Here is a 27,791-nt window from a genome sequence, read left to right as displayed (position 1 = left end):
GTAAAATGACATGGGTATTACAACGTAAACATGGTTTATGGGGACATTTCCTGTGTCCTCGTAAACCAAATGGATTAATTTTTTTATTTTATTTTTTCTTCTAAATATTCTAATAAAAAAAAATTCAGAAAGCTTTCTGTGATGGGTGAGGTTATACGCTTTAAAAAATGCTGGGTTGTTTCAGCCCAAATTTGGGTTAAATATGGACAAACCCAAATGTTGGGTTAAAAATGTAATTTAAAATGTTAACCCAACTTCAACTATGACTTTCAGCTGTAAATGTTTTAATTACATTTTTTAACCCAACATTTGGGTTTGTCCATATTTGACCCAAATTTGGGTTGAAACAACCCAGGATTTTTTAGAGTGGCAGGGGAATATAATATACAGTTTTTACAGTATTAAAACCATTATCGTAAACCACATACAATAAGTGTGTGTGTGTGTGTGTGTGTGTGTGTGTGTGTGTGTGTGTGTGTGTGTGTGTGTGTGTGTGTGTGTTTTGATGTTGAGAGTCATGGTCACAATGAATTGTTCTCCCTTGTGACAACAACATACTGATTTAGAACAATATGAGTGTGAATAAATTATATAATTTCATAGTTAGGTGAACTAATCCTTAATTTTGGACAATAATCTCCCAAGTGTCTTCTTTCAAGAGACTATGGTTTCATCTGCAGTGCAAAGGGTTCATGAACACCAACCATTTTAGTTTGAGTATGCCTTTCGCTTGTGCTATAAAAAAAAAGGGGTCGAAGATGAACGTGTTTCGACACGTTTTGGATTTCCTTTAATAGATACCTATAGTGAACCTGCTGCTCTGCCAGTAGTTTTCCCCTTGTTTAATTTAACTGCAGGAAGCATTCAGAGTTTTACACAGCTCTGCAGATGTCAGGGATCCTTCTTTATACATGCACAGGTTCACATAACTAGTGTTACGTCTGACTAATATGAAGCACATCTTGATTTGTTTTTAGAGGCAGATTCATCTAAAAATAGAATCGATGATACCACAAAAAAGACAGTCATTATTATTTGAATATACAGTAATAATCATAAACCCTTACTACTGAGGTTAAACGTCAACCAATTAGATTGTAACTTGCTAGAAAGTGCTTATTAGGATTCAGGGTGGTCTGCAATTATTGTCACAGTAGCTAATAACAGTAGAAATGAGAAATGTCCATGATGGAAAAATCCTATCTGTGTTCAGTTCATGCACAGACACGTAGATGACGTTAACAAAGAGAATTTCCAGCATGTAGAAATGCAGCACTGTAAATGCCATGAGCAGATTTAACTGACAGACTTGTTTAGATTGGATTGTAATTTTTTGACAGCAGATAATCTCCATACAATCCTATTTGAAAATAAGCTGCTAATGTACAAAACAGACTGAACAATACCTTCAAATTGAACAGGAATAATAAAAAATGTAACATTTCTGGTTCAGACAGAATTATTAGTTCTTTCAGTATTTTTGAGGTTTGAGGCGATTATATATATAGTACTGTAGTTTGAGTGTCGTCATTTTCATGTACATCATATAGCGTTCTCAGTGAAAGTTAAAGGGATACTCCACTTTTTTTTGGGAATAGGCTCATTTTAGAACTCCCCCAGAGTTAAATAGTTGGGTTTTACCGTTTTCAAATCCATTCAGCCGATTTTCTGATATTTAGAAACAGTTTCTGGTCTCATTGACTTCCATTGTATATATTTTTTCCTACTATGGAAGTCAACAGGACCAGACACTGTCTGGTTACTGATATTCTTCTAAATATCAGAAAATCGACTGAATGGATTCGCAAATGGTAAAACCCAACTGTTTAACTCTGGGGGAGTTGTAAAATGAGCTAGTGTTGTCAAAAAACTCGGTACTTCGGTACCAAGTCGGTACTAAAAAAAAAAAAAATGTTACGGTACCAGCTTTTCTAGGTACCGAGTACCAGGTTAATTCAGTTCTGTTCTAGACGCGATGTCTGAAACGTGCACAGTTGCGTCCTCTTCATAACGCTGATATGGCTCTCTCTCTCTGAATCCACTTGTTGAAACGAAAGGAGGAACAAGTCACATATGGAAATATTTTGGATTAGGCTAATGTCACGTTGCCATAAGAGGCCGATTACATGCAAATTCGCAATTTCAAATATAGGCGTGATTCAAGCGCGCTCATAATAAAAACTCGTTGGCGTTGCATAGCAACGACAGACGCCGCGTGAGAGCAAGCGCTTTGGAAAGAATAAGCACGCGCAAAAATATAATTAAAAAACACGCGCGACATGTGAACGGCCTCTAAAGTGCTTTCGGGGTAGTTTTACGAGTACATGAGCACAGTAGTATCCACCCGACACCAGAGTACTACTGGTATTAGTATTGTCATTTAATGTCAGTGCCAGTTCTAGGCGTATTCTTGCCTTTATAACTCAGCAGGTTTAAAAAGCCTTTTTAAAATTAAATATGAATGCAGTTTTAGATTAAATAAAAGGACAGTCAAGTCAAATAAAACATGTTTTATGGTAATGCTACAAAGATACCATTCATCAACATTACTTAGTTATCAACACATTGAGTGAACAATATATTTTTTCAACATTAATTAATGTTTGAAAATGTTATTTATTACAAACACCTGATTGTTCATGTTTGTTCACTTAATTCATTGTGCATTAAATAAATAATGGATTAAAACTTTACAAACAACTTTAAAAATGTGTTAGTGTATACTATTGTTTATTTTAGGTAATTTTATCTAATCTTTTTCTAAAGTGTTTATAATACAAATGTACAGTTTCCATACTTGTAACCGTGATAAACACTTAAATATATGTAAATTTAAACTAAGCTTTGGTACCGAAATTGGTACCGAGAACCGTGAATTTTAACTGGTATTGGTACCGAATACTGAAATTTTGGTACCGTGACAACACTAAAATGAGCCTATTTCCAAAAAAAGTGGAGTATCCTTTTAAGTGAAAGGAAAGTTCCTGCTTCATTTCAACGTAAGCTCTATTGACAGAATCTGTGGCCTGCTGTCGATTTCCACAAAAAAGAAATTTATCTTGTTGACAGTCATGTGCTTTTACTGGAAGTGGATCCATTATAAGTGGATTTCTGTCAGCAACATTTTAAGTTATGTTTAAACAAACTGAGGGACGAGTCTAAATTATTTTCAGTGATAATGTCACAGATACGGTCCATACTGAACACAGAACATTCCTTCAATGTTTCTATGAGATGACAACATGAATTTAAACTCAAACCTGAATTTATATAATACTTAAAGGGATACTCCACCGTTTTTTCATATTAAACTATGTTATTCCCTTGAATACCTGATAAAGGCTCTTCTAAGAAAGTCTTTTTGCATATAGATTTTACACAATGAAAAATGTCTTCCATACATACTGTAATAATGAATGTGATATTTAATGACTTGTTGTTTTTGTTTGTAATGAATCACAGGGTGAGCGTGGCCCTGCTGGCCCACCTGGAATACAGGGCGACAGTGGGATTGGACTTCCTGGACCAAAGGTCAGCCGCATATATTTTTTTATATTTAAATACACTTAAATTCTCCAAAATCACAACAAACAATCAGCCTTTAAAGCTGTAAATCAAACGCCTAAGCTGATTTACTAGTCTCTCAGCCTTTGGGTCGCTCTTCAGTTCACATTTCCTAAAAGCATCATTAGCCAACCATGGTTGCAAGTTCAGTTCAGTTGTGTTGGGTTAGGGTTAGCCCATATTTGACTTCGGGAAACGTACCCCTGATAAATCACCATAATACCAGTTTAAACCAGCAAACAATCTCTGGCTGGATGTTTTTTTTCCTTTCCTTTCCTTTCCTTTCCTTTCCTTTCCTTTCCTTTCCATGGTTAATGAGCCACCTAAACTGGGACTTTAATTTAACCCTATAAAACCTTCTTTATCATAATATCATATAAAAATTATAATGATCAAAACTTTACTGAAAAGCCTGTTGAACACAATCTACTACATGCCTTTTGTCGTCTTATTGATAGTTTAAAGTAAAATATATTTTAGTATAATTGTAAAAACGTCTCCCTTCGTGTCTTATTTTCAAAAAGTAAACCTAAGAATTGTTTTTATATTGTTAGAAATATTTCAAGATGAACATTTACTGCATTTTTTTAAATCATGTTAAAATTTGAGTATCAAATATGATCCATTAGACCTTTCAATCATAATGGTTTTACACTGCATTATATGTTTTGCCCCTTCAAAATTAAAGCTACAGAGCTTTGATCATAATAAAACTAAGAATTTAAATATTATCCTAATACGTATTACTGGTTGATTTAGAGTCACAAGTGACCTTTATATGCATTTTATACAACTAGTCTGCTATCAGAATCAGAATTTGATCTTAATTTTTGGCCAAAACAGCAACTGCGCCAAATTGCTATATTTTAATATTTTATCTCAGTTTGGGCTTCTGAATAAAACAGTTTTATCAACAACAACAAAAAAAGAAGAAAAAAGAAAAAGGAAAAAGAAAATAGAGGGTGGATTTGATTTCCAATAACCATTAATTCAGTATCAACATATTACCCATGGTTACAGACGATTTAACACAAAGAGCAGCTCCGTATTCTCACTATATCATATTATATATGAGCCATAAAAGGCTGGTCTATCAAATATTATATGATTTATTAGATAGAATTTGTCTAAAGGTTCCTTAAAAAATATTTTCTGACAATTCATTTTTATATTTATAAGCTTAGATAATTACTGTAGATAGTAATGGTGGCAGTGATTCTCATATATGCAGTTATATTTAATATTTCTTACTCTTTCTCCTGAATTGTTGACTTTGATCCGTCTGCAGGGAGATATGGGATTTCAGGGGAGATCAGGTCCTCCGGGTCCACCAGGCATCGGCGAGCCAGGTCTGCCTGTAAGTATAAGCAGAAGATCAGAAATATTCATTTTATTGATCAGCCCACACTGAATTCACACCCAGAGGTTTGTACAGAATTTAAATGCACAAACATCTACACATGCCCTGTTCCTTGCATGCTAAATTATTAAATATTTTGCCTAATTTAATAAAAATGTAGCACTCTCAGCTCCATTTAACACATTTATTTACCATGTTTATAATCATTTAACAGATTTTCCCCGCGGAAAAAGCAGCACACTCTGTTTAGGCCTGCAACTCCACGTGGAAAAAAACTATAAGACATGAAGAATCAATTATAATTGTGATTAGATTATGTTCTTGCATTGTGGTGCTAAATGACTTGTTTCTTCACATTTCTTCATCAAATCAGGGGCCTCAAGGGCCACAGGGGGTTCAAGGAGAGAAAGGACCACAAGGAGAGGGTTTTCCAGGTCCAAAGGTAAGATTAGCCACCGTCAAACCATGTTCTCACTAATGTCACTCTGCTCTTTAATCTAGGTGGAGATTTGTAGCAGCCAAAGGCAGTCTGAGAAGATCTAAGTAAACAAATTCTATCATTTTTTTTTTAAATATACCTCATTAGAGGCACAGAGTCCCCTGGTAAATACACATTTCAAAACCCAAAGCTATTAATTAATGCATGTTCACAGATAAATTAGCAGAGCATTACCAGCCGGAGGACACAAGACCATTTTTTGAACTCTATTAAGCCTCTTTGTAATCTATCTAATGTTAGCATTTAACAAGATCTACATCAAAGCCAGAACTGCATATAAAATGTAACCATAAATTAAAAATATAGCAGAGAAACTTGATTCACGTCAGAGACCTGTATTTCTGAACCTCAGCGCTTTGAAAACCTGCATACAGTAACTAAACTAAATTATATTACTCTATGATGACATTCAGTATTCATGATGATGCAAACAAAATCACTTTTAAACCGATTCATTCATTCAGTTTTTGAACTGATTCACCGGACTCACAAATCTGATCTGAACAGTTGCGATAAACAGTGTGGACATCATTTTAGATCAGATTGCAATCGGATACAAAAGTAATAGGACTTGGACTGACAGTGTGAATGTAGCCATAGTTAACACGTCAACATTTTAGCCATATAGTCAAAGCTTCATTTAACGTTACACATGTGGCTGATCCTGCTGTGCCTCTCTCAACCACAAACGCCTTCTTTCATCAGTTTTTAGCACTCTTCTCTTTAACTTTTGGCAGTCTATAGAACTCGAAAGGTATTTTCCCGATGCGACCGATCACCACAGACCAAAACTCGACCATTTTTCAGCAGAAATAATCAGCTAAATTTGCGAGTCCGTTCAGTTCAATGGCTCTGTTTATGTTCTGTCCCTCCAAAATGGCCGACTTCCGGATTGATGACGCATATTGTTTGCGCTTGTACTTCACAAGTTACAACAAAAAAAAATAATAATAATTTAATGACTAAAATGTCAAAAACTTTAATCGGGTACGTGTGCAAGTGAAAGCTATGACTGTCAAACAGAAGTTGATCGACAATTCTTTATCGCATTTTCTTTCTCGGGACACAGCTGAGCGGCAGATATTCCAAGGTTGACCGTCTATGAAGAGCGATTAATGGCGAGACAACAAGAACGACTGGGGTCTTGCGAAGTTTAACCCCAAACGCTGCGTTAGTAGTTGAATCCATAGATATAAACAAACTGCTTCGGTGTTGCATAGATGTCGTCGTCTTCGTCTTGCTGCTCAGTCGCTCCGTCCCAAGTTCTTCTTCTTCTTTTTTCTTTTAATGGCGGTTGGCAAACAACTTTTAAGTGTGCATTACCGCCACCTTCTGATATGGAGTGTGGATCACGATAGCCTTTCCTCACTACCCTTGAAATAAATATATAAATCCATAAATCCATAATAAAACCAATAAATATGTAATAATATATCTAATTATCATTAAATACAACTTTCTAAGACAACTAAACTAAAATCCTTCTACTAAGCCCTGTTTTACTCAAAAACACAAATATCGCTCTATACCCTACATGCCCTGAATTCATTTGTAATAGTTGCTTCATTTCAAATCTATTTTTTTCTTTTCTAAACCAGTTTTTCAGCCTCATCCTTTCCTCCTTATACTTATGACAATTAATAATAACATGCTCTACTGTTTTGTTAATATTACAGACCTCACACATCCCAGTTTCATGTTTCCCTATTAATTTAAGCGTACTATAGCTCCGTCCCCGTTCTGTGATTGGTTCCCTAGAGGCGAAAATCTGGGCCATGGTATCCAGACAGCCTTTCAGTGTGAATAAAATCACACTGCGGAAGGCAGTTTGGGGAAACCCAGACTACAATATTATATCAATAATACCATAAAAATAGCGTGGTAAAGGTTTTATTTTGATTACTGTTGAGCAGTGGTTATTATATTAAAATAAAAACCAAGATCAACAAATCCTGGATCAGCTTTCGTTTAATCCTTATTAGTTCAACCAACCATCAGACAAATTGAGCCACTTTGAAAGAACAACATTTAGGGATTGTACTGTATTATTATCAGTTGTAAATTCTGCACGTTTCCTATTGACAAAGAAGCAATACAAGCAGTGCAGAAAATGCATCTGAATGGGAGGCTGGCATTTCAGAGACACTGGTCTGACACCGCTCTTTTGTTTGACAGGGGGACCGGGGTCTGGAAGGGCCGAAGGGACCAAGAGGACAGCCGGGCCCTGGAATCAAAGGCGATAAGGTGGGCTGTAAATTGATCAGCCCATGAATGGGCTTCACACAACCACACCATCTGTGTCACAAAGACACAAAAGGCTTAATGAAGTATGTAAAGTGGCCATACATTCCCACTTACGTAAATGCTGGGGACTGATTGGACCGTGATAGAGGGCGAGAAAGGGTACAGCTCAAATTACTGTGGGAAAAAAATGAGTCCTGCTCACCTACCGAGTATTATAAAACACCAGTCAATGCTCAGAATATACAGGTTATTATTGTCATAAGGTCATTTTCAGGATATTTTAGAGCTGTTTTATCTAGTGCCATGCATCCTCTTTGTGTCCTCAGGGTGAGCTGGGACCTCCAGGTTTGCCAGGACCAATTGGACTCACAGGCGTTGGCATTCAGGGTGAAAAGGTGATACAATGTGTCCTTTTATAGGGTTCAATGAAATAAGAAAATGTACATTAATTGACATTAATTATTTTATAACATATAATGTTTCCTTATCAGTTAAACTGCACCTTGTGATAACAGACTATAGCTTATAGTCTATTCTCTTGGAGCAGGATTGGGCGCTCCTGGTCTATCATTTTGTTATGTAAAAGGTTAAACATACAAGATAAAACTCAGTGTGCCATGTTGATGTATTTGGTAGTACACATAAAATCACTTATTTTTAGATAATCAAGGAATGCATCATGCATGAAATAATAAGATTGGTGGCCAAAAGTGATGTCCAGCCTAGGAAAATGTACATCTTCAAGACTTCAACCTTTATTACAACTATTTTTTACTAATATTGCATATTTTTTTCAGTCAATTGTTTGATTTGTGAAAACGCAATGAAACATGCTAAATTGTGCGGACATCAAACAAGAGAGAACCAACTAAATATTAATAACCGATTATGTCAAGGTATGCTTTTTCCTGTGAGGAAAAAGTATTTGTTTTTTCTATGCAAAGTAAAATAAAACCAAATAATTTTGCCAGATTGTACGTTAACCAAGTTTAGAGTTCTGCTTTTTTAATATTTTCCTCATATTTTGATTTTTAGAGTAATTATTAGTACCATAATGTTAGGTTTTATAATGTAATATTTCTCAATATCAGGGTGTTGAGGGCCCGAGGGGGCCTCCGGGAGGTAGAGGAACACCAGGAGAAGGCATGCCCGGTCCCAAGGTTGGTATTGCAAAAGACTGAAGAGAATAATGTAATTCATGACAAACTGTAAAATGAAGTGTTAAATTTGTTCTTGGCTTAATCTTTTGACTATATTTTCCATTTGTCTAGGGAGAACAAGGTTTACCAGGAGAGATGGGGGCGCCAGGAGAAAGAGGGCAGGGCGAATCCGGACCAAAGGTTTGTATTCTTAAAAAGCTCAACAAAGGAATGGGCCATTCAGGATGGAAGCTAATTTAAGATGATGAAGCATGATGAAGCATTTAGGTCATTCTAGGGATGAGCCCGAAGCCTAATTAAGAATTCGGAAAGGCACAGAATTTGAATAACGCATTCTACGAATGCTGTGGTAGTCGGTTACATTACAGTACATCAGATTTCCCTTATCACGTGAAAGGAGAGAAGATGGCCGGAGGATTTGGTGTGCAACAGGTCCTGAGCATCATTGATAAATATCTTATCTTGTAAAGTGCCGCCACTCCCGAACACAGAGTATACGCCTGATCGTGAATTGGAAAGCGAAAGTGAAAAGTGAGCGTCCATTCAAAAGTGATTTCAAAACCTGCATATTGATAGCAGCTCCATGTCTGCAAATTATATACAACTTAATTACCCAACTATATAAATGTGAGAATGCAAAAGCATTGAAATATATTTTTTCCTGCCATCTCATATCTCATGTCCCTTTAGGGGCTCCATAGAGTGCATAATTTCCTTTCCAAACATAGTATTTGGTTTCAGGTACATCTCTACTAAGTACTGATACTATTTCGTCAGGGTGAGCCTGGTTCATCTGGCCTGGCCGGGGTACCAGGACTTCCCGGGGAGGACGGTGCTCCAGGACAAAAGGTAACTCATCTTTCGGATGTCGGGACTGCTCTGAGGTCAAATAACATCTAATTTTCTCTTGGGTATTAGATTTGTCTCTGAGCAAATTAGTTAACAAATTAGTGAACCGTATATTAAATGCATTACAAAACCCAATGAGGAAGACAGATTTACTAACATCTGATGTAAAAAGAGGATTTACTAAAGATAAAATTAGCACTAAAAAAGCGTGGACAGGCATATTTTTAGCATATTCCTCATTTCATATGCATTTGTAGGAGTTTCCCTTTTATGGGAGGAGAGTATTTAAATAAAGGTGATTTACTAAGGTTTGCGCTCATCAATTTACTGGTGTTTGCACCATTATTTACAGCTGTGGTTGAAAATCAAGTTTTTAATGTTGTTTATATGTCTATGTAGTGTTTTTAATATGCTTTAAGACATTAACGGCCAATATAGACATTCACATTAATAAGTCAACACCATTGCTGAGGATTTTCTTCAGTCAAAAAGAAATTAAGATTTTTGAAGAAAACATTCCAGGATTTTTCTTCATATAATGGACTTCAATGGGAACCAAATGTTCAAGGTCCAAAAGACAGTTTCAGTGCAAACTGTTCAAAGGGCTTTAAACGATTCCAGATGATGAATAAGGGTCTTATCAAGCGAAACGATCGCTCATTTAAAAATAAATAACAAATTTTAAGTTTTATAAGCTCAAATGCTCGCCTTGCTCTGTTCTGGGACGCACGTTCATGACTTTTCTGTTCGAACTCGTTCATCATAATGAACGAATCATTTTTCGTGTCATTTGGTTCATCTCCTTCTTCTCACTACTCCTTAAACTATCATGAACAATGACCACTCTAAAGTAGAGGAGTTTCAAGAGAAGAAAATAATTAGATAATAAGATAATTTCTTATCCCGGTATATTTTAACATTAGCAAACAACGCAGCAGTCAAGCAAAAGGCTAATCACATTAATTACGTTAAGTGTCCGATGTTGTAAAGAGCGATGCCATTGTGTTTACCTCAGTAGGTTGAGCGAGTGGATCTCAGAACTTGTGAGTGAGTGGAGGCGGGGCTAATTAGCATATTCATGAGCCGTGTATACTAAATGAAGTATGGGTGTAGAGTTACATTCAAGCTATTTTAAAGCATGAAGAACATTTTTTCACAGGAAAAAACTTAAAATGTAGTAAAAAAAAAAGAGAAAGGGATACAATTATTAACAACAGTGGGATGTTAATTTGCTCTGCTGTTAGATTGCGATGTTCATTATGGAAATGATCCGGCTGCGTCTGTGTTCTTTAATATGTCAGTAGATCACACACTGAACTTTCCACTCCCATCAATTGCTCTCTCATGCTAATTTGTCCTGTTTAGTAAATATGGATCTATTTTCCTTCCATCGTGTTTCACTTCTTTCAGGGTGAGCCTGGGGCAACAGGTTTGAGGGGACCTGAAGGGGCGACTGGAATTGGCACTCAAGGAGAGAAGGTACTTCATTCATTAATCTTTTTAATATTCAATGGGTTTCTTTCTATATGAGCGTCTTGTAATGGTCATCTGGTGGATGTCAAAAGAGTATCTCATGTCATTATAATAACCTACAGTATGTGTTGATTGATATTCTATGTTGTAATCTTAATAGGGAGATCAGGGCCAACGTGGCATTCGGGGGTTGCCAGGTTCTCCTGGCATAAGTGGCCCCTCAGGAGCAAAGGTGAGAATATATATAAAAAAGGAACTAAATATAAATATGGAATGTGAGGAAAACTGCATGATTTTTTTTTTTTTTTTTGGCTCCAAGCTTACAAAACCAATCATTGTTTGAAGTAACAGTAAAATACAATGCTTGTGGTTGTTAACAGAGTTTTAGAAGTAATGCCGTTACATCATACAAACATTATACTGCTTTTCAGGGAGAGCCAGGCACACCAGGAAGACTTGGCATGCCGGGATTACCCGGACGAGCTCTTGCAGGATCAAAGGTAACAAAGCCAAGCTACTACAACTCAGCCACTCCTTACAGGCCCACTGCCAGCACAATGAATCAGAACGTTTCTATTTCACATTCATCAATGCCAACTTAGCAATAAAACAGAGTTAAAGCTATGACCTCATCTCCGTGTGCCTTCAGGGTGATGTGGGTCCCACGGGTCCTCCCGGACCGATTGGAGAGACTGGTTACGGCTTGCCTGGTCCAAAGGTGCGACTTTTTCATCTGTAGAACACTAAAGAAAATTAACAAAAACGAATGAGAAAAGTTTGGAATAATGCATTTATTTGATCAAAAATACAGTAAAAACAGTAGCATTGAGAAATAATATTATTAATAATATTATTATATTTAATATTATATATATTAATATAATAATAATACAGTAATATATATATATATATATATATATATGTATGTATATATAATATTATTATATTTGAAATAATATTATTATATTTAAAATCACTGTTTTTAACATGTAATTTATTCCTGTGATGAAAAGCTGCATTTTCAGCATCATTACTCCAGTGTCACATGATCCTTCAGAAATCATTCTAATTTGCTGCTCAGTTATAATCATTTTAAATTGTAATATTTCACATTACTGTGTTTTTAAACAAATAAATGCAGCCTCGGTGAACATAAGAGTCTTAAGTTCTTATAGATAAATACATATTCATCTATATATATATCCTCACTTTTCACATTATCACATTTAGGGTGACCGAGGTAACCCAGGCCCTCCCGGACCATTCGGGCCTAAAGGTGAAGGATTCCCTGGTCCAGTGGTAAGCAATTTTCACATCCTTATCTAAAGTATCACTGCATGCTCATTAGGGGTGTGACACAATATTGAGTTCTAAAGGAGATAATATTTTAACACTATTTTTTTAATAATCTTCAATGACAAAATGTGACTGAAAATCACAATATACGAAACAAAGCAGGTGCATTTTTAAATGAATGTTTTAACTTATCTAGGGCTGTCACTAAAAATTATTTTGTTGTTGTTTTGTATTTTATAATCAAGTATTCTATCAATTATTTGATTGAGCAATCGGGTAATATTTTCATGGTAATAAAAATAGTAAACAATAGCCTTAATTTTTTAAATACATATATAATAACAATGAGACAATAACAATTGGTTCAAATTAAGTATCAAAAGCAAATAATCATATGATTTTATTTAACAACACTGTTAAAATACATAATGTAATATCCTAAGACAATAATCAACTTCTGTACATTATAGTATAACAATTGCCTGCAATGACCTGGTGATTGTTGTTACACTTCACAGCATGATCAAATCGTTGTTTAATATTGGCCAAACAACATTTAATTCAATTTCGATGCAAGCACTGTAAAATGTTTTGCCACAAACTCAACTCCTTCATTACGGATATCGCGTGACAGCCTTTACCTCGACGAGAAATATCGCCACGTCCTAAAATCGCAAGATCTTGTGACCAAATGCTTATAAATCACTAAAAAAACATATTTACCCTTAAAAAAGTCATTTTTCCCTTAGAAAGGATTGTTATAGGTATATGAGCATGTGTGTTTACCTTACACAGGGTCTGCCTGGTTTTCCAGGCCCACCAGGCGAGCCCGGCCCTGAGGGCATCGGTATTCCAGGACCAAAGGTGAAGTTACCACTTGAACCTGGCACAGGATGTATAAATGATGGCACATGAGGGTCATTTCTCACTTAAAGTGTGTTCGGACACTCAAACTTTATTAATTATGACTTGATTAATTACATAATCACATAATAATTAATTACATAATGTTAGTAATTTGTCAGTGAGAGATTGAAGGTAATTTTGGTATTTTTTTAACCATCCTTTGAAATGCTGATATTTTCCAACTGACATTCTATAAATGCATCAATCATGATGGGATGTTTTAGTGTTTACAGCACAACACATCACAAAATACATAAAACCCATTGATAATGACATTTGGTTTTGTTGATTTCACTTAATGAGGTCAACAGACTACAGTCAGTAGTCGGGTCTTTCCCGCATGTTTTCAACCCGCCCATAGAGGGAGGATCTCACTCACAGAATGAACATATAGTGTCGGCCATCTTTTTTTTGGAAGCTAAGCTAGCAGGCTCTTGTTCTGTGGAGAAAGCTGAGTAGTAGGGGTTACCATCCTCTTTTTCCCGGACATGTCCGGCCGATAATGTCTGGGATTGAGCTTTTGCTTTCTGCAGTCGCCATTCATCGTTTACATGCACAGCGTTTGTTTCAATCTAACTGAATTCATTCTGATTGGTGAATCTGAATGTAGTGTTTACATGAACGCTAAACAAGTGATCGGTTGATGTGCGTTTTAACATTGCTAAGAAAATTCCCGCTCCTCCGTGAGAGATACGAGACCGGTCTCACAGGTGTCGCTCATCGGTAATCACGCCACCGGCCTCATGCCGTTCTCCCACGGCCCTCACTCGTCCCGCTCGCCACAGTAAACATGATGAATGGCGACTGTAGAACGCAAAAGCCGAATCCCGGACATTTTGGGCGATCTCGAAACACATTTTCATCACGGAGACTCACTAGTTGCCTAGACTTGTTGTTTAACTACTGCGCTCTGTTACCGGTAGGCGTGGCCTCCTAGGGCAGCGAAGCAAATGCATTCTGGGAGTTGTTGTCTTTCATCCACATAAGCCAAAAATACATTTTCTGGCTTTACTCAGTCTAGAAAGCTCCAAATTCAAAAATATTTTCACATTTGTTCTACATAAATGACCCATTTTAAATACACAGTCATCTTTTCAGAGGTGAAGTATCCCTTTAAAATGGGAACATGAAAATGTACTGCATAGTAGGAATGAATTTAAATGGTGGTTTTTGATAAAACTTTAATTGCTCTTCAGGGAGATGTTGGATTCAGGGGTTTGCCTGGTTTGCCAGGACCACCTGGTGAAGGACTGCAGGGAAAGCCGGTAAGATTGATATTCATTCCCATAAATCTCCCTGACTATAGTAATGAATCTGTGATACTGCACGATTTGAACAAGCATGCATTGGGAGACTGTCTGTGTTGCTGTGGCGATCAAGGAAGACAAACTGTCTGTTCTGTCCTTACTGATTCTGCTGTATTGCTGTTTCAGGGCAACATGGGAAGACCCGGTCCTCCAGGGCCAAACGGACCTCCAGGGGAAGGTATTCAGGGACCCAAAGTAGGTTCATTTAGTACAGCTAAAATAATTATACATTGAAATTTTTCAACCAAACTAATTCAAGATATACAGTATATTACCAGTCAAAAGTTTGGGATAATCAAGATTTGTCAATGTTTTAGGAGTTTTTTATACATTTTTGTTAATAAATACAGTAAAATTGTGAAATATTACTGCAATTTAAAATAACTGTTTTTAATGAATAAATAAATGTATTTATTCCTGTAAGCTGAATTTTTAGCATCATTACTCCAGTCTTCAGTGTCACATGATCCTTCAGAAATCACTCTAATATGATGATTTGCTGCTCAAAAACATTTCTTATTATTATCAAATGTTGAAAATGTTCTATTTATCGGAGGATAGAAGCAGCAAGAACTGTTTTCAACATTGCTAATAATAAGAACCATTATTAAAAATAATAACTGATGATAACTGAGCACCAAATCCTTATATTAGAATGATTTCTGAAGGACCATGTGACACTGAAGACTGGTGCTGAAAATCCAGCTTAACCATCTCAGGAATAAATATGTATATATTTGTTCTTATAAATATACAATAACATTCCACAACATTACTGTTGTACAGTATTTTGATCAAATAAAAACAGATTTTATGAGCATAAGAGACAAAAACATAACTATTCTCAATTATTCCTAATTTTGACTGGTGTTCTTTAAAAATAATCAAGACTTTTAAACTAAATTAAAAAAAAGATATAATTGTCATGATGTAATTTTAAATCAGCAACAAAATCATGAATATGTAATACTGCCCACCTCTGCTGGAATGTATTAGCATTGTGTCCAAGTCCAAGATAACCTAGTTTGAATCCATCAGGGTGATCATGGGGGTCCTGGAGTGACAGGACCGAGGGGACCAGCAGGAGAAGGACTTCCAGGCTCCAAGGTGAGACGAACTAAAGAAGACGGGGGAGTTATAAAGATGTTACATAGAGGTCTTAGAGTGTGTTCACACTTGTAGTTCAGTTCACTTGGTTTCATTTAGTCCTGGTCCACTTAGCGTTCACATTGGCATAGTGATGTGTTTACAACCTGATCGGTCGGCTTTTATTACGTATATCTCACGACAGAACTTACAAACATCCCAAACTAGGCAGTGTGCTGGGAGAAATGTTTTCGTGGGAAGTGCGTAGCCGAAATATGATGGTATTTTGACCTGCTGAGAACTTGTGAAGAGCTTATAAAATGTGTAAAGGAGGAACAGCAGCAGGAATCCCTACATTACACACACAAACCAAGATGTACTGTGTACATCACGACTGTGAAGAGGAATAAACAGCATTCTGCATTCTGTCATTTTTAGGGTCGCATCTTGTGACATCATGTCCTGTTTTTGTTTTGTTTACATGTCTTTGCCTTTGTCTTTGCATTCATATTTCAATCGAACCACACCAGGGTCCACTTGTTTGGTGCGAACCAGGGTTCAGACGGCAGCGTTCACACTTGTTCAACAAATGAACAATCGCACTTACAGAGCAATCGCACAAGTGTTCGTTTTATTCCAAACAGAGTATAAAAGCAACCTGCTTAGTTCAGGTCTAAATGAAAAAAGGGTCAAAAGATGAATTATTTTTGGATTTTATATTAAGTGGGAATGATTTTAAAATCACTGATATCAATGATATGACCCCATTCATCTGTATGTCTCTGTCCTGCAGGGCGATCGTGGTTTGCCTGGGGAAAGGGGCTTTAAAGGAGCCAAAGGTGACTTCGGTGACCCAGGGACTCCAGGACTTGCTGTGAGTTAATTTAGTCACTATAAACTATCGTTTGTGCAAAGAGCAGGCCGTGTAAATACTAAATCACATTGTACATTAGTGTTTAATGAGTTTTTAAATCTCCTCCATTAGGGAAGACCAGGATTCAAGGGTGAACAAGGACTCACGGTAAGATCAAATACATCTGCATCTTTTCAATTGTATATTCATTTTAGTGTATGTTAAATTTAGGAATGCAATGATGCCATATTCATTGTAAATATTCATAAATGCAGTCATTTTTAATGATTTTTCAGAGAGAAGACATAATCATGCTTATTAAAGTGTTAATTTTGCAACAATTTGCTTTGTAAGTATTAGCAAATTCAGTCATTTTCAATGCTTTTCAGAGGAAAGACAATCCTGCTGATTAAGGAGTTAATTTTAGCGAAACTATGCAACATATGCATTGTAAATATAAGTAACTATAATATTATAAAATATAAGTAAACTATAATATTATAATAAATAAGTAAAGTTTTTAGAGGGAAAACATAATCAAGCTTGAGTTAATGTTTGGAAAACTATGCAATGTAAATATTAGCAAATGCAGTCATTTTTCAATAATTTTTTCAGAGAAGACATAATCAAGCTTGTTAAATAGGTAATACAGTATTAGAAAAATTGCACCCATATGCACTCTAAATATTAGTAAATTCAGTCATTTTTAATGTTTTTTAGAGAGAAGACATTATCAAGCTGATCAAGGAGATTTGTGGTGAGTTAAAAATGGCAAATCAAATGATTTGAAATTGATAATGAAATAACAGGTGCGTCATGACATGGCTGTATATTTCTAGGATGTGGTATCAAGTGCAAGGAAAGGCCCATGGAGCTGGTGTTTGTGATTGACAGCTCTGAGAGCGTGGGCCCGGAAAACTTTGAGATCATCAAGGACTTTGTCACAGCCTTGGTGGACCGTGTCACTGTGGGCCGTAATGCCACGAGAATTGGTCTCATTATTTACAGTTTGGAAGTCCATCTGGAGTTTAACCTGGCCAGGTATATGACAAAGCAGGATGTTAAGAAGGCGATCAGGAACATGCCTTACATGGGAGAGGGCACCTATACTGGCACTGCCATCCGCAAAGCCACACAAGAGGCCTTTTACAGCGCCAGGAACGGTGTCAGGAAAGTAGCCATCGTCATTACGGATGGACAAACGGATAAAAGGGAATCTGTTAAGCTGGATATTGCGGTACGTGAAGCTCAAGTGGCCAATATTGAGATGTATGCGCTGGGAATCGTGAACACATCTGACCCAACGCAAGCAGAGTTCCTGAGAGAGCTCAACCTCATTGCCTCTGACCCGGACAGTGAACACATGTTCCTCATTGATGACTACAACACGCTGCCAGGTGAGCATGGAAGAAGAATAGCCTATATGCAGAAATTATTATGTATTTTTAACTGCATATTGGTCTGGGTGATATATTTTATAATATATAAAATAATAATCGATAAATTGTATTAAATATAACAAAACATAGGCTAAAAATATAATAAAAAATTTTATTATAAAAATAAATAAAATAAACGATGGCAATATTGAATATTGTCAATAGACTGAATTATAATGTGATAATGAAATAATACTGTAAAATATAAAATAACTAATAAAAATTAAATATATATATATATATATATATATATATATAAAAACAAAAAACAATAAATCAAAATTTTAAAATTATTTATATTTGAAATGTATACAATGCTGACAATATAATATAAATATAAATATTTTAAATATTTTTAGACAATGATTTTATAAAGCATTAACGATGTTGAATATTGTCAACAGGCTGAAAAATATAAAAATGTGTGTTTATAATATAAATTAAATAATAAATGTATTTCAAAAGGATTATAATATATACTGAATAAACAATTGTATTTGTTTACTAGGACTAGATTTTACAATCCCTAATGATTTAGGAGAGCATATATATATATATATATATATATATAGAGAGAGAGAGAGAGAGAGAGAGAGAGAGATATATATAGATATATATGGTCACCATTGACACTAATCATACTGAACATGTGTAATGCAAGAATTAAAATACAGCAAAAATCTAGTTCAACTATGTTTATCCAGGTGCACCAATATAACAATAAAGAGTAATATACACCTACATATAAAAAAAATTAATAAAAATAAAAAACATAAGTCCGAGTTGCATTTGAGTGATTCCGAGTCGATTAATTGAAATGGAAATTTTGAACTGATTCCCTAAATGAATTAATCTTACCAATTAAAACTGTAAAACTTTTTTTCTAGATTTTTAAATCGGAGACACTTTTTAAACATCTTTACACAAGTCTTAACTCATGCTGAGTTTAATGATACGCAATATTCATGATGTTGCTTAATTTTGCATCAGCAAAGTCATCATGAAGAGTCTAAATGCAAAGCTTAAGGATTCCTGTAGTCAACATTTCAACAGTTTCAAACTCAAACAAACTGCGTCTTTGTCTGTGTTCATGTATTTATGCAGCTCTGGAGTCTAAGCTGGTCAGCCAGTTCTGTGAGGATGAGAACGGGGCCCTCTTCTTCAACAAGATCACCAATGGCGTGAACGGAAACAACGGCTATGGCTACAATAATGGCCAAAAAGACGTTTACACGTATGGGAACAATGTTTATGGTAACAGATTTCAGGAGTCACTGGACAGATCGGCGGGTCACACCAGAGACAGAGGACACAGTATACCTCTTCCCATCAACCCTGGCCCTCTCAAAGCACAGGTCAGCTCACATAAATTAACTTACTGTGAATTTCATCTATACTGCAATGTAAACACATGCAAAGTGATTTGAAGCAGGGCGCTGTCTGAGTGTGTGTTGTGGCTACTGTGCAGGTGGAGAGTGACTATGAAGCAGAGGATCATGACATAAAGACACAAACTCAAAGTGGAGGCACCATTGCTGTTGTCAACAAGACTGTCCAACCTGTACAGCAAGGAACCTCTTCGTCATCCTCAGCATCTTCATCAGTGTCGACACATTCTACCTCGGTTAATGTGAACGCAAAGCCTCGCCCTGTAGTGATAAAAGGTAATAACATTGGCCTACACACTAACATTCACCAGCTAAATGGAAAATTTGGTCATTTACTCCCATTATGCCTATCTATAAAGTCTTGATTTGTTTTTGGGGTCCACATTTTACATTATTGCAGCACCTTTCTTCCAGTCTGTCAGTAACACTCTGGTTTAGTTCCTTCTCTATGAAGCCCCTCCTTCTGAACAGCACAATGTGCTCTGATTGGTTGGATGGACCGGTGTGCTGTGATTGATCAATTGCTTCGAGCGAGTTTCGGAAATGTCACGCACCCTTACCTTAAAGGAGTAGTTCACTTTTAAAAAAACTTTTGCTGATAATTGACTCACCCCCATGTCATCCAAGATGTCCATGTCTTTCTTTCTTCAGTCGAAAAGAAATTAAGGTTCTTGATGAAAACATTCCAGGATTTTTCTCCATGTAATGGACTTCAATGGGAACCAAACGGTTCAAGGTCCAAAAGACAGTTTCAGTGCAAACTGCAAACTGTTCAAAGGGCTTTAAATGATTCCAGACGATGAATAAGGGTCTTATCAAGCGAAACGATCGCTCATTAAAAAAAAATAATAACAAAGTTTAAGTTTTATAAGCTCAAATGGTCACCTTGCCCTGTTCTGTGACTCTCGTTCGAACTCGTTTATCAAAATGAATGAATCTTTTTTCATGTCTTTTGGTTCATTCAACAAACGAAATGAACGATTTGACTCGGGAAAAGATTTGTTCATTTTGATGAACGAGTTCGAACAGGAGAGTCATGAACACTCATCACAGAACAGAGCAAGGCGACCATTTGAGCTTATAAAACTTAAACTTTGTTATTTTTATTTTAAATGAGCGATCGTTTCGCTAGATAAGACCCTTATTCATCGTCTGAAATCGTTTAAAGCCCTTTGAAGCTGCACTGAAAGTGTCTTTTGGACCTTGAGCCATTTGGTTACCATTGAAGTCCATTATATGGAGAAAAATCCTGGAATGTTTTCATCAAAAACCTTAATTTCGTTTCGACTGAAGAAAGAAAGACATGGATATCTTGGATGACATGGGGTTGAGTAAATTATCAGTAAACGTTTTTTCAAAAGTGAACTACTCCTTTAACCGTGAGTTTCAACACTCTACTAACTAACTCAACCAAGCTTTGGCCCTTTTTGCGTATGCCTTATATTTGTAGGTTGAACTTTTTAAATGAGGAATATTATGACGTTCGTACCAGGAAGAAAACTCAAGACTAGAATGGAGGCATTTCAGGGAGTTCAGAAACAGTGACACTGATGTAGAGAATAACTCCCTTTGCAGTGCCTTTGCAGAGCTTTTTCATGCCCAAACAGCAACATTACACACTAAAGAAAGTTGAAAGTGCAAAAAAGCATGATAGGTTCATGATAGGTTTAAGTGTACTGATCTTACTTTCTCTTCTTCTGCGGTTTGTCAGAATCAGCTCCCCTGGATCCTCGGTGTCAGCTCAGTCTCAGTCAGGGTTCCTGTAGAGACTACATCATTCGCTGGTACTACGACAAACAGGCAAACGCTTGTGCTCAGTTCTGGTATGGAGGCTGTCAGGGCAACGACAACCGTTTCCACACTGAAGAAGAATGCAAGAAGACGTGTGTCCTCACCAGCACAGGTATTATTCACTCCTGCAGACATGACACATTCAAAACAAAAATATTGGCGTTAATAAATATTGTCAAGTACCATACAAATTATATTTTATAACATAAAATAATAATGACTAAAATGTTTTTATTATACCAATTATATTAAAAAATTTAAATAAAATATGAACTGAAAAACATAAAATGTAATGCAAGAATTCAAATACAGCAAAAAATCGAGTTAAAATAATGTTTTCTATTTTTACATATTTAACTATTTTCATACACATGCACCAATATAATAATAAACGAAAAACATAAGTCTGAATTCTCATAGTTAAATTTGTTAACTATGTAACTATTTATTGTTAACTAAAACTAAATAATTTGATAATTTAAATTATTGTCTGTAATTGAAATAAAGCTGAAATAATTTCAAATATGATTGTTTGATGAAAAATGTCAAATTAAAAATTAGAGCTGTTGCTTTAGCAACTGAAATAAGTTGAAATACTAATTTTACTAATACTGAAAAAAGTAAATTTTATACTGCATATTAAAAAAATAAATTAAAAAAACTGATAAAAAAATACACAAGCACATAACAAAATTGCTAAAACTTTATCTAAAATGAAAAGTGAAATTCAAAATATTAAATACAAATATAATATTATGTGAAAACATCCTAAAATAACATAATTTGTGGCATAACACCAATTATGGTTTTAATGTAAATTTAATTAAATTTTTATACAAAATAAATGATACCTAAAACACAGTTACATTAACTAAAGCATGGAACTGAACTGATTATGTTCCGGAAGGTTTAAAAGCAGAAATTTGAAATTATTTTTTGCTTGTTGTCTAGATAAACTTTTGGCAATGCATTACAGACGCAATACTTGAGAACATTATATAACAAATACTGTCAAAAACGCATCTTTTACTGACTTTTTCTGCCTTTGTTTTTATAGCTGGCTAAACTGGATGAAGATCTACATCAGTCATTCTACTCAACCTCAATAAATGAACTTTATGCTGGTGATGATGATGATGTACCTTGATGACAGATGCCCACTTCAGTCACTTCTTTACATATCCTAAAAATGTTCCCCAACTTTAACTCTTTCCAGCCAGCGATTTTTATTTTTTTTTAATTGCTAGCTAACATCAGCATCTTTGATCATTTTTCAAAAAAAAAATTGGCCTCCAGAATATTTTGTTGTAAGAATAAATGAACCAACCTAGGCCTACGTACGAATTAACAGAGCCTCTGCTTTAAAAACAAACAAACAAAAACATTTTATTCTAGCTTTATCCATTTTTTATCAACACTTGAATAATGAGTAAGATTCACCTCCCAAAAAAATTTTTTTTAAGCTGAGAAAATCGCATTTTTGCTTTTGACTCTTTCAAAACATGAGCAATCGCGCCCCCTACCGTGCACCAGTGAAAACATGGATTGCACGAAAATGTCGTCAAGGACTAGGAAAGAGTTAGTGTCATTTCAACTAAAAAATAATCATTCTGTCATTAATTACTCGACCTCATTTCGTTCCATCCAGACCCGTAAGACTCTCGTTTATCTTCAGCCCACAAATGGAGATATTTCCGATGAAATCTAAGAGCAGCTTTCTGTCCCTCCATTGACAGCTAACGTTACAAAACTGACACTTCAAAAAGTTCATAAAGAGATTGTAAAACTAATTCAAATGAATTGAGCGGTTTAGTCTAAATTTCTGAAGAGACTCGATCACTTTATATGATGAACAGATTTAATTTATTTATAAACATTCATTAACTCACACATCAGTTGTGGTAAACGGCAGCTAAAGCATGTTCGCTTGACTTGCGGGAACCAATGAGGTTCATTCTCGTGTTATGCATCACGTTTGAGATTCAGCAAGAACCAATGAGGTTCATTCTCCTGTTACGCATCACGTTTGAGCTTCAGCAAGAACCAATGAGGTTCATTCTCATGTTACGCATCACGTTTGAGCTTCAGCAAGAACCAATGGGGTTTGCATGTACGATTGAGCTCCTGTTTATGTTCTTTATCATGTAAAGTGATCGAATCTCTTTCGAAAATTTGGACTAAACCGCTCAATTCATATAGATTGGTTTCACAATATCTTTATGAACTTTTTGAAGCGTCAAAGTGGTAGTTGAGTAGCTGTCAAAGGAAGGACAGAAATTGATTTTGATTTCCTCAAAAAGGTCTTCATTTGTGTTCTGAAGATGAACAAGTGTCTTATTTGTAGTGAGTACATTTCTTATTTGTCTTGGTATCCACTGAGAATCTGTGCACTGCTCTACATGTGACAGTTGTGACATGCAGAAATATTATTTACAACCTTCACTGGGAATTGATTGTATATATATGTTTTGTTTTATTTAAAAATTATATGCAATTTGTGACTTGAGTAAAGACACAGGCAGGATTCAGCAGGTTGCAGAAACATCATAAATTATGTCTTGAGGGTTTTATAGGGATACTGTCATTTCATAGGGAGTAAAAGAACGTCAAGCATTCAAGTCACTAAGTTGTAATATGTAAATGCAATTATGATTTTCAAAACCAAAAACATTTTGTATATATTCTTTTTTTTTCATGTGTCACAGTGGCTTTATAGTGTTATTTAGACATTTTTTTTATGAAACAACCCTTTTCTAATTAGTATTAGTGACTGTTTTATGCAAATTATATATTTTAAGGTATTCTTTTGTGGAATTCTTGAATAAAATATTTGTTTAATAATGATGTCTAACTTTTTGCTTGTTTCTGAACATCTTTAACCAAAATAATTCACAAGTAATAGTTTAATTTATTAGACATATAATAATTTAATGTAGATAACTGATTTAAACATATGAATCCTGGCAGCTTATTATAGCTAGTATATACTACACTGTAAAATCCAATTTGTAAACCTTACTTTAAAAAAAAGCATGCAAACCGATTGCCTTGAAAAAAACGAGTAACGTGAAACAGGAATAGTCTGTAGTACTAACAAGTGTCTGAGAGTTGTAGTAACTTAAAACAAATTTGTATAGTATACTTGATACTTTACTTTAGATGTACTTTTCTTAGTATAGACTACTCCGAATTACTATTTTTAATAACTAAATAATTTCAAGTAAAATATACTTTGTGATTATTCCTAACTACTAATTTATGAGAGTTGTGTTAACTCTGATGTTTTCTGCATACAACTTCAAAAGCAATTCAGTTTACTTGTTAAAACCATGCAAACCGATTGCCTTAAAAATAACAAGTAAGCTTTACTCCAATACCTTAAGGCCTATATAACAAGTGCACAAAGTGGCTTAATTCATTAAACAATAAAAAGAAATGTCTCTGACACACATGCACTTTAAAAATGAATACACTGGCAGCCTCTAAACTCTAAATTAAGAGTGTTTTTCATGTCTTTTGGGTAGTCCAAATTCAAAGCATAAGACAGCCCAAACAAGACGCAAATGGCCTGAGGCTGGTTCTGCAAGTTATTCATTACGATACCTCCCTCCAAAATAATTGCACACTGGGCAAAGGTATAGCTTATTTGGAGAAAGAGCTTCTTCATCCATGACAGTCAGCAGCCTAACTGATGCGTGCTTCATCAACATCACATACCTGAATGAAACCAAACAATAAAAATATTACAACAGGGAAATGTGCCAATTGATTAATTGTCAGTTATCTGACCTGCCTTTAATATATGTACCATTAAGTATTTATCATTTATAATCTTTGTTTTATGCCCGACTCTTAAATATTCATGGTATATTAATTAAATTGTATAAGAACTGAACAGAACTAGGAGATAACATCACTGTTTTTACAAATTATGGTCTTTACAATGATGTGATGAAGTCAACACTGAACTAATGAGTTGTAATTTTACACCATTTTCTTTGGAGAAAAGTTTGCATCACTATATCATTTTCCTCTTGACCAATAAAAAGCAGCTTTGAAAACTGATATTGTATAAATGCTACAAAATTAAAGGTGACTTGCCTAATATTTTCCTGATCACCCTTCTGGCTTACACTGAATTGACACATATTGGAACCTTTGTCTTTGTACTGCATTCATAGGATGTAATCAACATTAATTTTTTCGTCTCAATAAAATGGCGCAAATACACATTTTGTCAAGAAATGCATTTTGATTTTAATACTTAAATTATGAAAAGTTTTGGTAACTAGTAGAGTTTTTGGTAAAAAAAAAAAAAAACTTTCAATGGAGTTCAATTAATGCAAATATTTTTTTTTTTTTTGGGAGAAGTAACCCTTTCAAAAATGATTTCAATGAGAACTTACATGGCAAGTGTTGTAGAAATTGCTCACATCATCTCCAAGCAGGATAGGTAATCCCCGGAGAACAAGAGTGCGCATTGCTGTCACATCTGCTTGATTCTAGACGTAGAAAAAAAAGATCAAGTTCATGATCATGAAACAGTAAAGGTTGTATCAGCAATTTCAGGTCCAAAAAAGGCCCAAACATATATTATCACATTCATCTAATCTCCCAACCATCCTCTAGCTGCCCGCCCCATTAGCAGGCCGTCAAAAAAACAAAAATAAAAAAAATAAAAAAACAAAAAAAAAACATGTCTCTGTAGGCAGAGAACAGCTCTGAACAGCAGAAGCTGGAACTCTGGAACAGCAAACTCTGGAACTCTGGAACAGCAGACGCTGGAACTCTGGAACAGCAGACGCTGGAACTCTGGAACCGCAGACGCTGGAACTCTGGAACTCTGGAACAGCAGACTCTGTGTAATGACCTCAAATAATTGTTAAATTTGTTTTTTTTGTTTATTGTACATAATCTGTACTAATATAATGTTAACAGTATAAATGTAGAAAGCCTCAGAAAATATGTATACTGTTGGGGGCGCTGTGGGTTGAGAAGACCGGTTCGAAAAAGAGAGTGAAGAAGTGTAAAAAAAAAAACGCAGTTCACGCATGTTGTTGTTCATGTAAAAATTGAGCTCAAAAATCTGTCACAGAAACAAAAGAGAAAACAACCGGAGCAAATAAATCTACAGAAAAGAACTGATTGTCGTCGTTATTGTCCAAGGGGGCAACATAAAATTGGTGTTTCTGCTCGGTTGTGACGGATTTCGGGAAGAAGAAAGCAGCAAGTGATGAAACGAGCCGCGAGTGCAGCGCGAGCTGAGAACGAGCCGCGATTCACGGAGAGAGTGGACTTTGAAACGGCGGAAAAATAACTGCAATCTGCGAACGTGAGTTAAGTTAATCTGTTCAGTGAGTGGCCATAATGTTGCCTGTGTGGGAAGCTACGCTGGATGAAATAGAGAGTAAATTACTCGAGTTATCTGCTTCGCAACTGAGAAGTTTGTGTGAAATGTTAATGCTAAATGTGGGGGAGGATGAGACACACACGCCTCGCGCGCTGAGAAGACGCATTCTGCAGCATTTAGAGGGAGATGATGTTGTTTCACTCGAAGATGAAGGGCTGTCTATGTTGTTAGAGACAAAGGAAAAGATTGAAAGTTTGAGAAGTGTTGACGAAGAGGAAACCGAGAGCTCATCCAGTGTAGGGGTTGAAGCAACCAACGAGGTGCAGCGAAAAGTTGACCTGGAGCGCCACTCTGTGGGCGTTAGTGGAATTGCATCAGAAAAACCTGTGGAAAACACTGCAACACAATCACTGTATGCCAGAACAGACAGAAAACTGCAAAATTCATCAGTTTCAGGAGAAAATGTCACGCTAGTGCATCCAGTGTATAAAAAAGAACTCAAAATAATTGGGCAAATAGGTGAACCGGGCCAGAGGGACAAATTAAACTTCACCAGCCTGGACAGACAGATTCACAGGGCCTGCAAAAAGGGTTATGATGAGGGAGAAATTGTTGAGGCAGTCATTCAAGCCATCATCCCAGGTGTCAGTTTGAGAAGTTACCTGGAGAGTAGGACAGACTTAACATTGCCTGCTCTCAAACAAATTCTCAGAGCACATTTTATTGAAAAGGATGCAACTGAATTGTATCACTCACTCACACGTGCAGTTCAAGAACCCAAAGAAACGCCGATCCAGTTCTTAGTTCGAGCCATGGATCTCAGGCAGAGGGTTTTATCAGCATCTGAAAATGTAAAGGCAGGATTAAGATATAATCACGAGCTAATCCAGAATCAGTTTTTGCAGACAGTTCTGACTGGCCTTCATGATGACAGCGTACGAACAGATCTAAAACCCTACCTGGAAAACCCACGGGTGGAAGATGAAGTGCTGTTGGAGAAAATGAACATGTCGTATAGTCTTGAGCTAGAAAGAAAAACCAAGTTCTCAACCACTCGACCAAAAATAGCCAAAGTGGCCACAGTTATGGAAGAGGAACAGGCACATGCTGAACAAGATGTCAGGATGAAAAAAGAGAAAGCTCCAAAGCCTAACAACCTGATGGAAAAGCTGGATGCTCGAGACAAAGTGATCTGTGAGGCAATTCAGAACCTGACGTCTCAAGTA

At 35.8% G+C, this 27,791-nt stretch overlaps 1 protein-coding gene and 1 long non-coding RNA gene across 2 annotated transcripts in view; one reads left to right on the top strand and one right to left on the bottom strand.

Annotated features, from left to right (window-relative positions):
- Nucleotides 1–22,650, top strand: part of col28a2a (collagen, type XXVIII, alpha 2a) — a 38,787-nt gene extending 16,137 nt beyond the window's left edge. The window contains exons 12-36 of the mRNA XM_039683147.2: nucleotides 3,463–3,531; nucleotides 4,853–4,921; nucleotides 5,298–5,366; nucleotides 7,599–7,667; nucleotides 7,994–8,062; nucleotides 8,759–8,827; nucleotides 8,939–9,007; nucleotides 9,605–9,676; nucleotides 11,087–11,155; nucleotides 11,310–11,381; nucleotides 11,581–11,649; nucleotides 11,799–11,867; nucleotides 12,380–12,448; nucleotides 13,241–13,309; nucleotides 14,548–14,616; nucleotides 14,785–14,853; nucleotides 15,697–15,765; nucleotides 16,538–16,618; nucleotides 16,730–16,765; nucleotides 17,318–17,354; nucleotides 17,437–17,994; nucleotides 19,141–19,391; nucleotides 19,505–19,700; nucleotides 21,136–21,327; nucleotides 22,273–22,650. Coding sequence (XP_039539081.2) covers nucleotides 3,463–3,531; nucleotides 4,853–4,921; nucleotides 5,298–5,366; nucleotides 7,599–7,667; nucleotides 7,994–8,062; nucleotides 8,759–8,827; nucleotides 8,939–9,007; nucleotides 9,605–9,676; nucleotides 11,087–11,155; nucleotides 11,310–11,381; nucleotides 11,581–11,649; nucleotides 11,799–11,867; nucleotides 12,380–12,448; nucleotides 13,241–13,309; nucleotides 14,548–14,616; nucleotides 14,785–14,853; nucleotides 15,697–15,765; nucleotides 16,538–16,618; nucleotides 16,730–16,765; nucleotides 17,318–17,354; nucleotides 17,437–17,994; nucleotides 19,141–19,391; nucleotides 19,505–19,700; nucleotides 21,136–21,327; nucleotides 22,273–22,280 — 2,538 coding nt within the window. The 3' untranslated portion in view covers nucleotides 22,281–22,650. The remainder of the gene's footprint in view (nucleotides 1–3,462; nucleotides 3,532–4,852; nucleotides 4,922–5,297; nucleotides 5,367–7,598; nucleotides 7,668–7,993; nucleotides 8,063–8,758; nucleotides 8,828–8,938; nucleotides 9,008–9,604; nucleotides 9,677–11,086; nucleotides 11,156–11,309; nucleotides 11,382–11,580; nucleotides 11,650–11,798; nucleotides 11,868–12,379; nucleotides 12,449–13,240; nucleotides 13,310–14,547; nucleotides 14,617–14,784; nucleotides 14,854–15,696; nucleotides 15,766–16,537; nucleotides 16,619–16,729; nucleotides 16,766–17,317; nucleotides 17,355–17,436; nucleotides 17,995–19,140; nucleotides 19,392–19,504; nucleotides 19,701–21,135; nucleotides 21,328–22,272) is intronic.
- Nucleotides 10,454–25,854, bottom strand: LOC148978399 (uncharacterized). The gene is made up of 7 exons (XR_016169347.1): nucleotides 25,622–25,854; nucleotides 24,819–24,932; nucleotides 21,111–21,340; nucleotides 15,636–15,775; nucleotides 13,232–13,328; nucleotides 11,778–11,892; nucleotides 10,454–10,521 (listed from the first exon to the last, which is right to left on the bottom strand). It is a non-coding gene; the product is annotated as an uncharacterized LOC148978399 (long non-coding RNA).
- Nucleotides 25,855–27,791: the final 1,937 nt, after the last annotated feature.

Source organism: Pimephales promelas, chromosome 7, assembly GCF_988280905.1.
Source record: "Pimephales promelas chromosome 7, fPimPro1.hap1.1, whole genome shotgun sequence".
Classification (NCBI taxonomy): Eukaryota; Metazoa; Chordata; class Actinopteri; order Cypriniformes; family Leuciscidae; genus Pimephales; species Pimephales promelas.
This window is presented reverse-complemented; position numbering and strand designations above follow the sequence as displayed.